This window comes from Nanorana parkeri, unplaced genomic scaffold (assembly GCF_000935625.1).
Source record: "Nanorana parkeri isolate BGI_ZX_2015 unplaced genomic scaffold, ASM93562v1 scaffold19, whole genome shotgun sequence".
In the NCBI taxonomy this organism is placed as follows: Eukaryota; Metazoa; Chordata; class Amphibia; order Anura; family Dicroglossidae; genus Nanorana; species Nanorana parkeri.
The window spans coordinates 907,259-924,101 of NW_017306287.1; the positions used below are offsets into that span (position 1 = coordinate 907,259).

Below are 16,843 nucleotides of genomic sequence, written 5' to 3' on the forward strand. Positions count from 1 at the left end.
TAATGATGGATTCCCCGTATGTTTGTGGTTTTATAAGTGATAACTCTTTCAGCTCTCACTATTTCATTCATAGCCATTGTGATATTCTCTGTTTGCTGTCTCTCTTCAGGCTGAACTGATTGTCGGAGACCAGAGCGGTGCCATCCACATCTGGGACTTAAAAACCGACCAGAACGAGCAGCTGATTCCTGAGGCCGAAGCATCTGTGAACGCTGTCCATATCGACCCCGATGCCAGTTACATGGCTGCCGTCAACAGCTCAGTAAGTCTCGGCTAAGGGCACATTCAACAGAAGCTACCATTTAAAGTATGTCTCAAGACAAAGCTGTTTACGTTTTGGATAGAGTAGTGCATGCTTAAAATCTCCCATCAGTTTTTTTGTTTTTGCCATCTGTGTCTCATTAAGAGATTTCTCTTCCTGTCCTGCAGACACAACAGGAAGTGAGAGAAAAATCTCTCCAAAGTGAGATACATGGAATGCGCTCTTACAAAGTTGTCACCAGAAAAATTCAAACTCCAAAGTTTGGATTTCCCCATTAGGAGAACTATAGAGAGTAGATCTCCCTAGCAGGTCACAGACAGCTGCAACAACCTACACGCCGCAACACGTTATCCAAAGATTTTTAAAAAATCATCTTTAAAAATAACAAATTAGCACCTATTACATTCGATTTGATAACATACTTCCTGTCCGATAACGGAGATTATTATGAAAGCTCTAGTATAAAAGATACCAATCTGCAAACATTGTGCTATCAATGTGTAATCATGTCTAATGTTAGCAGTCATGTCATTCAAGAGTGAATCCACTTTAGTTATTAATAGGGCCGTGGTAATTACCGATGAATTCCTTAGATTAATCGTACATTTTTTTGATCGATTAACATTCTTTTGATTGGTACTCACCTCTCCGCCGGCTTCCGGGTCTTCCCTGAGTCCCGTTGGAGATGCCCTTCCCCAAGTGGCTCTGTCGGCTAACGAAGGGAAGGAGGGAGGAGTCCTGTGACGTCAATGTCCATGACTTCACCGGACTCCTCCCCCCCTCCCCTTCATTAGCCGACGGAGCCACTTGGGGCGGTGAGTTTGCCCAAGAAACTTTCTGCAAATGAGTAAATCTTAGACGCCTCGATTACTTGTGTTCCTGTAACAACCCAAAGTCAAGTCAGAAGACATCAGTAATGAAGTAATAAAATGAACGAGCGCCAGCCAAGGCATTGGCCTATACACATACAGCACAGCAATGAAGTAATAAAATGAACTAGGATCACACTAATCCAGCACGTTATTATTCTGAGTTGCCCCACTCAAGCGGCGGCCATATTGGGGCACGTGAGATTAATAACGTGCTGGATTAGTGTGATCCTAGTTCATTTTATTACTTCATTGCTGTGCTGTATGTGTATAGGCCAATGTAGTTGGATCTGTATGTGCGTTATAATTAATCGATTAAAAAAAAATGCGATTAATCGAACACGAAAATTTGAATCACTACCAGCCCTAGTTTTTAAATAATTATATAATGTCCTTAGGTGATGGATGTGTCCTCTTACTGAGGGAAATGTGTTGTAGTTTAGTTCTTACTAGGGATGCACCGATATATCGACCGCCGAAACATATCGGCCGAAAATGGCACTTTTGGCTAAATGCCGAAAGTGCATTTTTCCTGCCAATACATCGGCGCATCCCTGCTTTCTTTCCTCCACGCTGGGCGCTGCTCTGTGTCCCAGCGGGGAGGAGAGAAACTGTGACAGCCGGCCGAGCGCTGTGGGAGGAGAGCGCTGTGAGTGGCCGGCGTCTCTCTTCCCACACCGATCAGCCTCCTGTCACAGATCGGCAGAGCCGTGTGTGGGCGGAGACAGCCAGCGCTGTCACAGGGGGCTGAGCTCTCCTCCCCGCACCGCTTGCTCAGCCTCTTGTGACAGCGTGTCAGAGAGGAGAGCGGGTACAAGCACTCAGTGATCGCTGAGTGCTTGTACATAATTGAGGACATGGTATGTGTACTATATCCTCAATTATGAATGAATGGGAAGTGATCTACATCACCTCCTGTTCATTCATGATTGTGGTTATAGTAAACACACTCTGTCCTCATGTTATGAATGAACAGGAACACTCAGCATAGAGGATTCCTGTTCATTTATAACAGCGGCTGCAGAAAAAGAGATTGAGGACCCTGTGTCCTCAATCTGTTTTTCTATTTTAAAAGGGAAATATCAGGGGGCTGTTTAGACCTCAATATTTCCCCGATCCCCCAAAAGTAAAGTACAAAATAAAAATATTTAATAAAAAATGAATTCATAAATAAAAATAAATATAAAAAAATTAAAACGTTTATAAAAAACAAAATGTATACAAAATTTGAAAAAATTAAAATAAAAAACATTTTAGTTTTCGGCCTAATTGTTTTTTATTTCGGTTTCGTTTCGGTCTTGAAATTTCCATTTCGGTGCACTTCTAGTTCTTACCTTTTTTAAAGAAGAACTCTGGGCAAAATTTTCATTAACCGCTGCACTGCAAGGGTTAACTGCTCATTTTGGTCTAGGGAGGAAAATAATGAATGTTATACTCACTTGATCCTCTGAGCCGGCCGGTGGTGACAGAGCTCCCTCCAGCCTGTCTCTACGCTTCAGCATTGCTATGTCCCTCGGCGTCCTCCTGTCCTACACACTGTGTATAGAATGTGATGACTCGGGGGAACTTGGACCGCTGCAGAAGAGGGGGAGCGAGGCTGGATGGCCGGGCTAAGAGCAAGCCGGCTGTGGGATCGGGTGAGTATAACTTTTTTTATTTTCCTCCCTAGACAAAAAGTAGCAGTTAACCCTTGCAGTGCTGGGGTGGCCCCACTTTTTCTAGATTCTCATATATCAAAGTGTTAGTCATTTGTGTTTCCCCCGGGTCATAAATTATATTTCCTGCAACTGTCATTTACCAGCTCAGGTTTGGATCTGACTGGTGTCTTTTATTGCACTGATTTCACGCACTGTAATAAATGCAGTCCTTTGTTGCTTATAAGTTGTGTAAGTGACATTACATTTCCTTTTGCTTGCAGGGAAACTGCTTTGTCTGGAACTTGACAGGAGGCCTTGGAGAAGACCTGACGCAACTCATCCCCAAAACCAAAATCCCGGCTCACAAACGCTGTGCGCTGCGGTGTAAATTCAGCCCCGACTCCACGTAAGTGTGTAGTCCACTGATGAAGAGTCAGCCTGGGACGATGATGTCTGTAGTAGGTGGAAAAAAAACCATCATTATCAAACCTTTTTGTATAGGACCAATCACCCTTATATGCTTAAAGAGCACCTGTATTGTGGTTGCTGTGCCCAAAAAGGCAAACTGGGAGCAAAGTGTGAATCACCAATTTAGCCAGTAGGCTCTCTGCAGCTTCTCTTCCCCCAATACCGACTTACCATGCCTTGTGTCGCTGTGTGAAACCGGGCATGGCTTTGCTTTCTCATGTTAGAACAGCCCCCCCAATGACTAGTGACCTGATGACTGGGGGGATTATAATGAATTGGGATGCACCGATACCAGTTTTTTTTTTCAGTATCGAGTACCGATATTTATATTTCGGTACTCGCCAACATAAAGTACCGATACTGGTTCTTCCAGTAGCAGGAAGCCAGGCAGCCTGTCATTACCCGCCGCCCGGCTTCTTGATTGCCCGGGAAGCCGACTCCATGCTGTTTGGCTGGGAAGTCGGCTTCCCAGCCAATTAGCATGGAGTTGGCTTCCTGGCCAATCAGGAACCCAGGAGGCAGGTCATTACCCGTGGCCCGGCTTTCTGATTGGCCCGGGAAGCCGGCTCCATTCTGTTTGGTTGGCTTGATGCTGATTGGCTGGGAAGCCGGCTTGCCAGCCAATCAACATGGAGCCGGATTCCCGGCCATTCAGGAAGGCGGGCCACGGGTAATGAACTGCCTCCTGGCTTCCTGATTGGCCAGGAAGCCAACTCCATGCTAAGATTGGCTTCCCAGCCAATGACATTGGCCCCATCAGACATGCGCTGAGCACTGCATCCTGGGAGGAAGGGGAGAGGACACACAGTCCCCCTACCTGGATGAACTGGGTATTTTCAATGGCTCCAACAGAGTAATGGATCAGAGAGGGAGCATGGCAAAGGTGAGGATCAGCGGGAGGGGGGCAGTTATTATGAGAACCTGTTACTGCTATGAAAAACATTTGTTCCCCCCATCTTTCCTGCACCGTGCATTTGTTAGAATACTGGAATGGTTGCCATTAGCTGCCACAGGGAGAATTCCAGTTTGAGTTTTTTCCTTTTGTGATGGGAGCCGATCTCCCGTTTGTTCGGTTGTCACTAGCAAAGCACATGGAAAACAAATCGAATGGCATGCCGCACTTCTGTCCATTGTAGTGTGTTTGAGAGTTCAGCTCCTGTGCCTCATTGCAGACTCCTCGCCACATGCTCCGCCGATCAGACCTGCAAGATCTGGAGGACCTCCAACTTCTCACTGATGACAGAGCTGAGTATAAAGAGTAATAACCCCGGAGAGACATCGAGAGGATGGATGTGGGACTGCGCCTTTTCCGGGGACTCCCAGTACATTGTTACAGGTACAGATATACTATACTTAAAGTGGGGCTCTGGACATTATGATATATTGCATATGATGCAATCTGCTACAAGCACTAATACAGGGGGATTTTATTTTGAGTCCCCCTGTAATATAGCTTTATTACCTGGTAATCCCGCCACTAGATCTGTTATGTTTCCACTTCTTTTAACAAGGTGACAACACTGTTCGTTCTTCATTTAAATAATTGCCGGGTTGTCACCATGTGGACAGCGTAGAATTAGATGGACTTTTAGGTCTCATTCACACATGCTGTAAAGTATGGACAGCAAATTCTTGTGGAATCACAAGGGTATGTGAACAGCTGTGGCCGAGAAGCATGTACAAAGCGCTGGCAGTTGCCACAGCCACCCGCCGCTGTACAGCCAGTGGTTACCTGTGGCTAGTGACAATCAATCTCTGGAGGAGGAGCTGGAGAATACCGCAACTCCTCCGCCAGAGAGTGATTGGCAGAATGGGCTGAGAGACCCGCTGAAGACAACTGAGGCGTGTTCAGTTCCTTAGCCAAGCGCCGAGTAGCTGTCCTGCAGCATTTCAGTTCGCTGCAGCAGCTTCACTAAACGCTTCGGCCGCGCAGCGCTAAGCAAAATGACGGAGGATAATATTTTTGACTAATAAATACCATTTTCCAACCAATATTTTGCGTTCGTCCGCCAAAACATTGAATTGTAGGTTCCCACACTGAATCGATTTTCCTCCATCAGGGTTCAGGCACCTTTCTCCAGCGCTGCCAGGTGTGCCCACAGTTAAAATGGCCGCTGGTGCTCTGTCCCCGCCTTCTCTGTCACACTCAGCGCTCTGCCTCCACATACACTTTCGCTGCGAGTGCTAAGTTACCAGTGCCGACTTGCAGCACAGAGTTCAGCGACGGTTCGCTAATTCAGCACTCGCAGCGGCTGAGCAACTGCTCACATCTCTGGTCAAGCATTGGCAGTGTGCACATAGGGTGATGGGACATGTAGTCCCACTGTGGGATTTTGATGATGTTTACAGTGGGCGCCCTCCCGTCTGGATCTGAAGTCTTTTTTTTTAAAGGGCAACCCCCGGGCAAACTTTTTATTAACCCTTGCAGTGTGGGCGAAGCCATACTGCAAGGATTGATAACAAAATGCCTGGAGTTCTTTAAAAGAGAACTACGGGGTTAAGTCTTTTCCCCATAGTTCTCCTTAGGGTAACGGGAGGACACAAACTAGCGTCCTCCCGTCACCCTAGGCTCAGAGATTCAAAAAGTAAGTGACTGGAGGCGTATTTGTGAAAATCACTTTCCGGTATACGTATGCAGGAGGGACAGGAATCGTTTTATATTAAAGAATTGGAGGGTTTAATCAAATCTATGGCTGAACTGAAAAAGAATGTCATATTTGTAGTAATGAAAGCGAGTTCTCTCCTTCCTCCTCCTGCAGCATCATCGGATAACCTGGCTCGGCTGTGGTGTGTAGAGACCGGTGAGATCAAGAGAGAGTACAGCGGGCACCAGAAGGCGGTGGTCTGTCTAGCATTCAATGACAGTGTTCTGGGCTGACACAAACTGACTGCATGAGCCCCCAGCACAAGGATTGGCTTTTACTTCACCCTGAAGGGTATTAGGACCAGCCAAAGACAGAGACTTTTATTCTGAAGTGGTGAAGAAATATCAGTTGTACAGTTGGATCACTTTGAAATTGTTACATGGCTACTCGATTGATAGGTTCTAGATCATCAGTCAGACTGGGGCATGAATCATAATCTATATAATGACTCTAAAGTAGTAATATTAGTTCAGTCTTGCCTCTCAGGGATCTTTGTTATTCACTTATATTCTCTCCCTGTCAGAGCAGGAAATAGACGTATCTTCTGCCTGATCTCAAGACTGTTGGAACACTGTCCTGGCCGCCAGAGAAGCTTACTTGTCACAAAACAGTTTCTTGAGTGTCCGCTATTAGTAAAAGGCTCAGGCAGGCAAAACATTCAACCTGACCGTTCTGCTTGGACAGGGAGAGAATACAAGAAGATAATGAAAAACAGCCCTGGGAGGTAAGGCCGGACTATTTGAACAATTCAGAAGCAGAGATTCCGATTTTGACAGCTTCTCTCTATGGCAGGGGTGGACAACTCCGGCTCCCTCCAGCTGTTGTAGAACTACAAGTCCCATGAGGCATTGCAAGACTGGCCATTACTATTCATGGAATCTCCTTATAAATCTTCTGATCAGTATTGAAGTACAGTGTGTGTAAACTGAAGGATGGATAATCACGAATATACATGTCCCTAAAAAATGGTTCTTGTCAAACAAAACTGCCAGCTTTCCTAACTCTTTTTGTTGTGGTTCTGGTTCTTTTTTTCTGGGGTCTCAGAACCAAAGAAGAAACAGCTGCTTTTCCTGTCCTCTGCAAGAGTCGTCTCATAGAACCTGGCTGGTAAAGCCCAGTTAGAACTTTCACTTTGGACCTGCTGAATACATTCCAATGGTGTGCAAAGTGTTGGAGTTTATTTTCTATACAAGCAGCCTGAGCTAGAGGAGAAAAGCCTGTCCCTTGCTGCAGTGAAGGACCCCCTGCTCTCTGTGTGGAAGCAGTGGTCTCTCTACAGAGGTCAGGCACGCCCCTGTTAGCTCGAGCTTCTTGCTGATGGTCAGGACAATGTCTGCAAGGAGTTTGCATGTTCTCCATGTGTTTGTGTGGTTTTCCTCCGGGTACGCTGGTTTTCTCCCTACCCCCAAAGACATGCTGGAAGGTTAATTGGCTCTTGTCTACATTGGCCCTAGTGTGTATCGGGCTTAGATTGTAAGCTCCTCGAGGGCGGGGACTGATGTGAATGTGCAGCATGTAATAGATATCGAAAAGTCACCTGCACTCCATACAGCATATAGATCTTCATGGCAGTTTGGAGCTTGAAGTGACAACACGGATGGCGCCGTGTCAGATGCAGTCCATAATGGAAGTCACCAGCACTTGATAATACATGCGAGAAATATGTTGCCCTGAAGGAGGGACCCTGCGTGGCCCCGAAACGTTGGCTTTGTGACAATGCAATAAAAAAGTGCTTATATTTCTGGCACGTATCATCGAGTGCCGGTGACTTCTATTATGGTGCGCAGCATGTAAAGCGCTACATACATTCTCGGCGCTATATAAACACCTGTAATAAATAGATTGGAGAGCTCTACTATGACTCAGTCGGGGGTGTGACAGACCTCTGCAGAGAGACCACCGCTTTTAAATAGCACCTCAGCTTACCACAAAGTCCATGCGTTTCATTGCACCACAATGCGCAGATGTGAACAATGGTGCACTGCTTTAAAAAAAAAGCTGGTTGCTTTACAGCACCACACGTTAATGCAGGGGTGGGCAACTCCGGTCCTCCAGAAGTTGTGGAACTACAAGTCCCATGAGGCATTGCAAGACTCTTTAACAACTACAGGCATGGCTCCCAGAGGCAAAGGGATTATGGGATTTGTAGTTAAAGCACAGCACCCCTGTGTTAATGTCTGTGTGGTAATGACTAGCAAATGTGGGAATCGGGGCTTCGTGAACTGAAAACAAAAATGTCTGCTGAATGAGGAATTACAATACTTGATGCATTAGGCCAAGGGTAACCAAACCCCGGTCCCCCAGCTCTGGTAAAAGTACCAATCCCATGAGGCATTGCAAGATTCCCACAGCAACAGGCATGACACCCAGAGACAGATGCATCATGGGGTTTGTAGTTTCAGCACAGCTGGAGGGCCGGAGATTGGTTACCCCTGCATTAGGCCTTTGTGAATTGACATTAAAATGTGTTTGTTTTTAATTGCTTTGGGTCCGTAAGATGTCAGATTTCCTTAGCAGACCTTAGTAGATACGCAATGATGCAAATACCGATCCCTTCACCGAGTGCTGCACAAATGCATTCAATAAACTTTATTGAACAACACAGGACACGCCCTTATGTTACACACAGTCCCGCCCACTGCCATGCTTCTCCAGCTCAAGCCTTTCTAGAATGGAGGTCAGGGCCGCACTGGACCATCTCATCGGCATCGTCGTGTAAAGTCGCTGCTTTAAGCAACATCTGAATCGATTACTTTTTGCAGATCAAAGGTCTTTTTTTTTTTTTGTAGACTGGGAATGAATGAGAACCGTACAACTGCTGTCAGCGTCTGGTTGTGTTGTGGGGAATGTGCAAAACGCTGCACAGTCCAGCTGCACAAAATAAAGGTCAAACATTTACACACCAAAAATAAAATGGAAGTGCCGGCCTATGTGCAAATCTGCTTGAAGGGGACCGTCCGGGCAGAGCCGCGTGGAGCCTGTGCCATCAGGTCCAGCTTAGTCGGGCAGGTAGTAAAAACAGACGGACACACAGATGTTGTTGGGGAAACAGATGTCGATGCACAGATAGATGAGACGTCTTGTTGGGCCTACAGAGATCAGAAGGCAGATTGTTACATAGATAGTTCGGTTGACATGTTGGTTAGATCACACTTTATTTTGGTATACAAGGTACCCATACATTTGCCAGTTCTATGACAGATCTGGTCATCTTAGATTAAATCTGCAGATCGTAATGATAGTCTGTGGGTCAAAGACTGTTGTGTTCCATCAGGATCCAGATCAAACGTCTACATATATGATTGCAGCTGTATGAGAATACTCCCCTTGTTTGAGAATACTCCCCTTGTATGACTACTTCCAATGTATGACTACACTCCCATTGGATGACTACACTCCCATTGGATGACTACACCCCCATTGTATGACTACACCCCCATCGTATGACTACACCCCCATTGTATGACTACACCTCCATCGTATGAGTACACCTCCATCGTATGACTACACCTCCATCGTATGACTACACCTCCATCGTATGACTACACCCCCATTGTATGCGCACACTCCCATTGTACTGCAGAAAGTAGTGTGATATCTGTAAAGTCCTATGTGGCTCCTGGTGACTCTATAGAGCAGCCCTCTGGGCACCATGTCTGATATGGCAAGAGCTTATTTTCCACAAAATTTTACTTTTACAAGGTAGGTCACCAGGTGTTGAACATCCTCCAGCCAGGAAATGAGGCGGGCTCTATCTGACTTGCTGCAGCTTCTAATGCACAATATAAGAAGCTCTCAGTGTGCAGAGAAATCAGAGGAAGCGGTTTCAGTCCAGGAGAGGAGCCGGTACAACTGTACAAGACTGAAGGTGAGGCCGGAGTTCAGCTTTAATTATAACCATTTTGGCAACTCGGCCTCTTTCTCCCTCCTCCCTCCCCATTGGTTCCTCTAGCTCCATAGCATTTACTTACCATCACTCTTCTTAACCCAGTATATAGGGAGCTGGTCACACAACTGCTGCACAGGCTCTCCTACAAGCTCATAGTTGACCTTCCGGCCGGCGAGCACTCCTAGGAATTCCCGGTAGTAGCGCGTCCTGTTGTTCTGCAGCAAGAGGATCCCATCCTGCAACAGAGCAGAGACTTGAAAGCATAGCCTTGCATAGAGGGGCGTCCACATACAGCCCTATGGTTGATGGTAGGGATGCACCGATACGTTTCCTCAAGTACTCGCTGATACCAATTACTGATACCTTTTTCTTTGTGTCATGTGACAGTTTTTCTAAAATAATACAGACTAATGGTTTTAGGATAGTGGTGGAGCGCCAGAGCCCAGTTGCAGCTGAGACCCTGGTAGTTCTGCCACTGATTTCAAGCTGTAGAGGGACTACAAATCCCAGCAATACATTATACAGCAATGACAAATAGAACCGGCTATAGAGGACTACAAATCCCAGCAATTCCAGCTGGCAACCGGCTTTAGAGGACTACAAATACCAGCAATACATTCTACAGCAATCCAGAATAATATGAAGCTACATACTCTGGGTTGCTGGCCTGATGTCTCCAGCGGTGGATCACAGGAGGGCTGAGGGGGGGCTCAGGTGGGCTGTTTGGGGTCTCACTATGGCTGTGCAGGGTCTCGGGGGCTATGTGGGGTCTCACCAGGGCTGTGCAGGGTCTCGGGGGCTATGTGGGGTCTCGCCAGGGATGTGCAGGGTCTTGGGTGCTGTGCAGGGTCTCACCAGGGGTCCGGAGGGTCTCAAGGGTGGGTGTGGGCGGTAAGGTTACCCAGCAAGGAAGAGATGTGCAGCCAGAGCTGTAAACTGGTGCCGCGCGGTTCACAGGAAGGTTGCCGAGGTTCCCAGCAAGTGCGGGACCTCCAGCAGTATCATCAATTAAAAATTGTAAAGCGCCGGTATCGGCATTTAGTATCGGAGCATTTTCACGAGTACAAGTACTCAATACTCATTGAATTGCCCAGTATCGGCACCAATACCGGGATCGGTGCATCCCTAGTTGATGGGATTTAGCCATAGAGGGACCAAACCAGCAAATGATCATTATATGAGGTGAGGCAATATTCAGACGGCAATACATCACCTTGGGCACAGACGTATTTAAGAAGGACTGTATATTCTCTACATCTCGGACTTCCATGCGACGCAGGAAACAGGATTTCTCTCCGGCCGCCTTATAGCAGACCAGACCCTGCAGAACGATAGATGAAAAATCATGTTCAGTGCACGCCGGGCAAGCAACATGTAACAGCAAAACACTCCCCGGGTCCTCATTATCTCCCAAACAGATCACAGTACTCGTAATACCTTTCCCTGGTTTTCCTCTAGAGCAGGGGAAGGAAAACTCCAGCTGTTGTGGAACTACAAGTCCCATGAGGCATTGCAAGACTCTGACAGCCACAGGTATGATTCCAACAGGTAGATGCATGATGGTATGTGTAGTCTCACCACAGCTGGAGGGCTGTAGTTTGCCTACCCCTGCAGTCAAGATCAGGAGTGGGCAACTGCGACCCTCCAGCTGTTGAGGAACTACAAGTCCCACGAGGCATTGCAAAACTGACAGTTACAGACATGACTCCGAGAGACATGTTGGGATTTGTAGTCAAAGCACAGCGAGATTTCCGGAGTTGCCCACCCCTGGTCTAGATAATGCCTTCATCTTTGTATAGGTATCATCCAGGGTCTCAGCATTTACTTCCTAGATCATCCTTTCTCAACCAGGGGGCCATGGCACATGTGTGCCTCCCGGCCTCCTCAGGGGTGCCATAAAGGGACTGTAATGTGAAGGGGGAATGAAGACTAATATGAAGGGGGGCTCTAATGTGATAGAGGGGCGGCTTCTGATATGAAAGGGGGCTTACTAATGCAAAAGGTAACTCTGATATGAAGGGGAGGGGGCAATCTTTATTTATAGGGGATACTTTGATGTAAAGTGGGAAACCCACTTTTTTGGTTTTTTTGCGTGGAGTCCCCCTTAAAATCCGCAACATTTTAGACTGGGGTGCCCACGTTCAAAGGGTGCACACATTTAAAGGGTGCAATGACTAAAAAAAAGTTGAGAAACTCTGCCCTAGACTGAGATGCCAGCTTTGAGATAGTGTTCATAAGGCCAGGTTCACACGTGCACAATACCGCGTGGATTGCCACACAGTCATGGAGTCACCCACCACCAACGATCGCGCTGCCGGTGCCATTATTTTCTAATGGCACCCCAGTTGCGCCGGGTGGATTTCGCCGCAATTCCACCCGTGCAATAGAATATGATCGCAGCTAAAACAGATGTACCCCATAGCCCAGGTCTACACCGGCCCTGAATGTCTGGCACGGATCAGCCCCTGCTACAGCCTCTCACCTTGTGACTTGCTGCAAAGTTACAATGTAGAATCTGATCACTGCGAAAGCGGAAATGTTTCTTCCTGCCTGCAGCAGACTGATGACATCATCTCAGTCTAGAGAAGATAACGGCCAATTACCCCCCTTTGCTCTGAGCCCCCCCTGTGGCCCAAAGACTAATCTCTGGACTGCCCTCTTTAACATTGGACTACAAGATGAAGCATGCCATCTGGTTACCAAGGTCAGGTAAGGGGGTGACTATCAAGGGATCAGTGTGGATCACCCTTACCCATAATATAGGAAGGTGTGACTTAAAGGAGAACTATGAGGTGAGTGCTTTTCACTCACCTCATAGTTCTAGCCGACCTGTGACAATGAGACTGTCACAGGTCGGCTCAGTAGATCGGGAGGTGAGCGAACACATACCGGCGTTCACTCACCTCTCGATCCTGTCACGGCTCTCTGCCGTGACAGGGGAGGGGCTGGATTCCCCCCTCCCCGCTCGATCCGCCAGCGCTGACTGGCGGAACGGACGGGGGAGGGGGCGGGTACAGCTGGCTCTGCCTCTAGATAGGCAGAGCCTTAACCTCATAGTTCTCCTTTAACTAAAGTGATATTAAAGTGATGTTTTTAACCTATATATGAAATCACTTACAATGGACGCTGCTGATGATTAAAAGTTTTAGTTTCCTGAGCTCTGGCCCTGATATCCTCCTTGACCTTGCAGGGTCCTATGGAGCCACCCTTGTGTGTGCTACGGTAGTAAGCTGCTTGTGTCTCCACAAACACACAGGCAATCCACTCCCTTGATCCCCACTCCTCCAAGCTAGCACATGGACAGCTGCTGGAGACTGTTCTGCCCCTTGTGATCTTGTACTGGACAGGAAGTGTGTGTTAGGGGGGCAGGGCAGGGAGGCTGGCAGAAAATCAGACCTCCTGTTTTAGTTTTTTGGGTTTTTTTTGAAGGTCCGCTCAAAATCTGTATTTGTAAAACAAATCTTTACAAAGAATAGATATAAAACAGTTAACAAAAAAAAAAAGTACAATGGACCAGAAACTGTTGTGGTCCCCTTTAAGCAGGGAGTGTGGATGCATGTAGCATATTGCATGCAGTATCAGGCACTCACTCACATGTTTGCTGTCATATAGGACCACAGAGGTCTGGTTCCTGGAGGTGACGCGGTAAGTGACTGTATTCCTCTTCCTGTCGGTGATGGCGGACTGGTTCACCGGGGAACCCTGCAGGTTTTTGTAGGTCAGTCGGACAACCTGTAACAGAGGCTGAACATAAAGTCCATGTCAGTCACAATTCACCTTGCGGTTTGTCGCGTGACCTTTGCGGTTTGTCGCGTGACCGAAATCGCCTGTCGCGCGAAAAGGTGCCGGAGCTATTTTGGGCGTTTGTCGCAGGGTTTTGGTCCCATAGACATCTCTATGCATTGAAAAACGCGCAAAAACAGCTCGGCATCTGAATCGCCTAGGTGTAAACCTAGCCTAATACTAACAAAATAAGAGGTGTAAAACCATTCTCCTAGATGAATATACGCAGTGTGTGTCAGGACATGAGTTTATGTGCATTTTTCCTGATGTTACATATATTTTTGTGTACGAAAATGGAAAACAAAATGGATTTTGCTGCAACACTCCCCTTCAGTCCAGATCTGCTGGAAAATGCAGTTCTTATTTTCCACCACTAGATGTCCCCAGTGTTGAATGACAGCCAGCATCATTCAACTCACTTCCACGGAGCCCTGGCTGTCACAGACCCGCCCCCAGCCTGTGACTGGACGGTAAGGGAGGAGCAGCTGACTGATAAGCTCATCTCATTTGCCAAATTTGATTTCTCCTCCTGTCAGCATGCTGTTTGTCAGTACATGAACTGATTGGCTCCTGATACTGCTTCCTTTTCTCTCTGTCTGGGTTCTGCTGTACAGGGACAGCAAGAGGCCGGCATCAATTCAATGTCAGGTACTAACACTGCTCGCATTTAATAAAAAAATATATATATTTAATGATGAATTAATACTATAATAATTAACTAAATCAATGAATTAATGAATACAGTTGAGCTGCACTGATTTGTGTCTTTTATCTCGGCCTGGCGTTCAGCCAAACTGCAGCACATAGCTGTGACCTAGCCTCATAGTAATGTATAGGATATCAGACCAGACCAGACCAGCATGGACGGAGGTTTATATCATGCAGAGCTTTATATAGCGGGGAGAGTTGTCACAGGAAGAAATGTAGAGGGATCCGAGTCTATAACAGGGACAATTTGGAGCTCTGTAAAGGGTTGACTTGGAAGAGATCTGCTACGCAGTGCCAACGCATTTCACTTAACAAGTGAAGGGCATTGCGGAGACTTCTCTTATTCACGTCCCCTGATTACAGGAAGACTTCAGTGAAATGGGAGAAGATTACTGAGAGTCTCCTGGCACCCGTCCTGTACACGCTCCCCTCCGCTATGACCTCCCCCAATACACAATGCCTTGTGTGATCACAGCACGGGCTCCTGGTAACTAGTATCTCAGGAGAGGCATGGCTGCCTAAAGTGATATTAAAGTCAAAATCTTGCTGATGAAATCACTAAGCCCTCGTTCACACGTATTTCCGCCCGTCCCTAACGCGCTACAAAACGTCCCACGCCTGAAAAGGTACATGTACTACTTTGGGCCGTTTTGTTGCGCGTTTCCATTGGGATACAGCCAAGTAGCCTTCGGAAACGCGCGACAGTTGCGCGACTTTTTTACCGCGAATCGCGGTAAAAAAACGCGCGACAGACGCGCATATGCAATACGCCTAGGTGTGAACGAAGGCTTACAATGGACGCTGCTCTTTGATTTTTAACAGTTTTAGTTTCCTACAGAATCAGCTGATTCTTCTTGTCATGTCTTCCTTCATTGTTGGGAGTGAAGATAACGGCCAATTACCCCCCTTTGCTCTGAGCCCCCCCTGTGGCCCAAAGACTAATCTCTGGACTGCCCTCTTTAACATTGGACTACAAGATGAAGCATGCCATCTGGTTACCAAGGTCAGGTAAGGGGGTGACTATCAAGGGATCAGTGTGGATCACCCTTACCCATAATAGAGGAAGGCGTCAGTTAACGAAAGTGATATTAAAGTGATGTTTAAACTATATATGAAATCACTTACAATAGACGCTGCTTCTTGATGATAAAAGGTTTTAGTTTCCTGCAGAATCAGCTGGTCCCCTGAGCACTGGCCCTGATATCCTGTTTTAGGGTGACTCCTTTCCCTTGCAGGAAACTATGGAGCCACCCTTATGTGTGCGCCTCTACAAACTCCCTCCCCTTCCCTACTCCAAGCTGTTAGATGGACAGCGGCTCTGCCACTTGTGATCTTGTGCTGGACAGGAAGTTCAGGGAAGCTGAGCTGAGAGAGTTGGAGCTGCTCGGAAATATGATGACTATAAGTGCTTGAGCCAAAATGAAAAGAAATACTTTGATGGGCGATGTATATTTGTTCTGGACTTATTATTAATAACGTTTAAGCTTATAATACTGCTATAAAGTGTGTGTAAACACTAAACGCTTCTCTTATTTCCTCTTTTTGTTCTGGTATATATATATATTTATTTTTTTGCGGTTAGGTCCGGTTTATTTCAAAAGCAGAGCACGGTATTAAAGAGGAACTCTGGGAAAATCAAAAACTTACCCTTGTAGTGGGGCTCCCCCTGCTCATTTTGTCTGGGGGAAGTCAAATAAAGCAGATGGTAAACTATTTGTCAGCAATGAGCTGGTGGCTTCCAGGGCTGAACGGGAGTCTTGCTAGGGAACAAATCTCCACAGAGGTTTCCTTTAATCCATTACAGCAGGGGTGGGCAACCTCCGCACTCCAGTTGTGATGGGACTACAAGTCCCATGAGGCATTCCAAGACTCTGACAGCCACCGGCATGTTGGGATTTGTAGTTTTAGCACAGTTTGAGTGCCAAGGTTCCCTACCCCTTGCTCTAATGGACTAAAGGGAACCTCTCTCGCAAAACTCCAATTCAGCCCTGGAAGGGTTTTGTAATGCCTCATGGGACTCGTAGTTCACTTTCATCCCAGCTGGAGTGCCGAGGTTGTCCACCCCTGTATTAGAGTAAATGAACCGGCTATGTCATGCGGAACGGCCTACAGAGCTGAATGGCAAGGCGGAACAGAAAAGGTATTTCTCAAATCTCCATTAGAAAATCATTTGCAGCTTCCATATCTGGGTATTGTGTTGCCAGAATTATGGAAGAATTGCTTCGTCTGCTCTGTGTGCCACTAATGATGGGGACTGAACTGAGCACAACCAATGAGATTCACGGAATACCTGTATAGCTTTTTCAAACCAACCCTGGATCACATTCGGGATTCTTTTCTTCCTTAGGAAGTTCATTACTATCACATTGTAAGTTCTCCTAGTTACCTTTGTTTTATTATCTTTCCATCCCAGCACGCCGACCACGCTTATTCCCACTATGGAGAAGAGCAAAGCCACGGCCAGGAAGCCCCAGAAGATCCGCGTGGGAGCCTTTGATCTCTCTTGGGGTCCTCTCTCTGTAGGGGGCTGGAAACAAACAGGATCTTAAACAGTTGTAACAACATTTTTGTAAGATTTAAAG

At 46.8% G+C, this 16,843-nt stretch overlaps 2 protein-coding genes across 4 annotated transcripts in view; one reads left to right on the forward strand and one right to left on the reverse strand.

The window, feature by feature from the left end:
• MLST8 (MTOR associated protein, LST8 homolog) overlaps nt 1-6,212 on the forward strand; it is a 26,794-nt gene extending 20,582 nt beyond the window's left edge. For all 3 annotated transcript variants that reach the window (XM_018561703.1, XM_018561696.1, XM_018561690.1), the window contains exons 6-9: nt 110-262; nt 3,050-3,174; nt 4,409-4,572; nt 5,996-6,212. In XM_018561703.1, the coding sequence (XP_018417205.1) occupies nt 110-262; nt 3,050-3,174; nt 4,409-4,572; nt 5,996-6,114 (561 nt within the window). In that variant the 3' untranslated portion in view covers nt 6,115-6,212. The remainder of the gene's footprint in view (nt 1-109; nt 263-3,049; nt 3,175-4,408; nt 4,573-5,995) is intronic.
• Nucleotides 6,213-8,779: 2,567 nt separating this feature from the next.
• Nucleotides 8,780-16,843, reverse strand: part of BRICD5 (BRICHOS domain containing 5) — a 10,669-nt gene continuing 2,605 nt past the window's right edge. The window contains exons 2-6 of the mRNA XM_018561733.1: nt 16,648-16,788; nt 13,365-13,514; nt 10,984-11,091; nt 9,853-10,006; nt 8,780-8,970 (exon numbers count right to left, since the gene is read on the reverse strand). Of these exons, the coding sequence (XP_018417235.1) occupies nt 8,879-8,970; nt 9,853-10,006; nt 10,984-11,091; nt 13,365-13,514; nt 16,648-16,788 (645 nt within the window). The 3' untranslated portion in view covers nt 8,780-8,878. The remainder of the gene's footprint in view (nt 8,971-9,852; nt 10,007-10,983; nt 11,092-13,364; nt 13,515-16,647; nt 16,789-16,843) is intronic.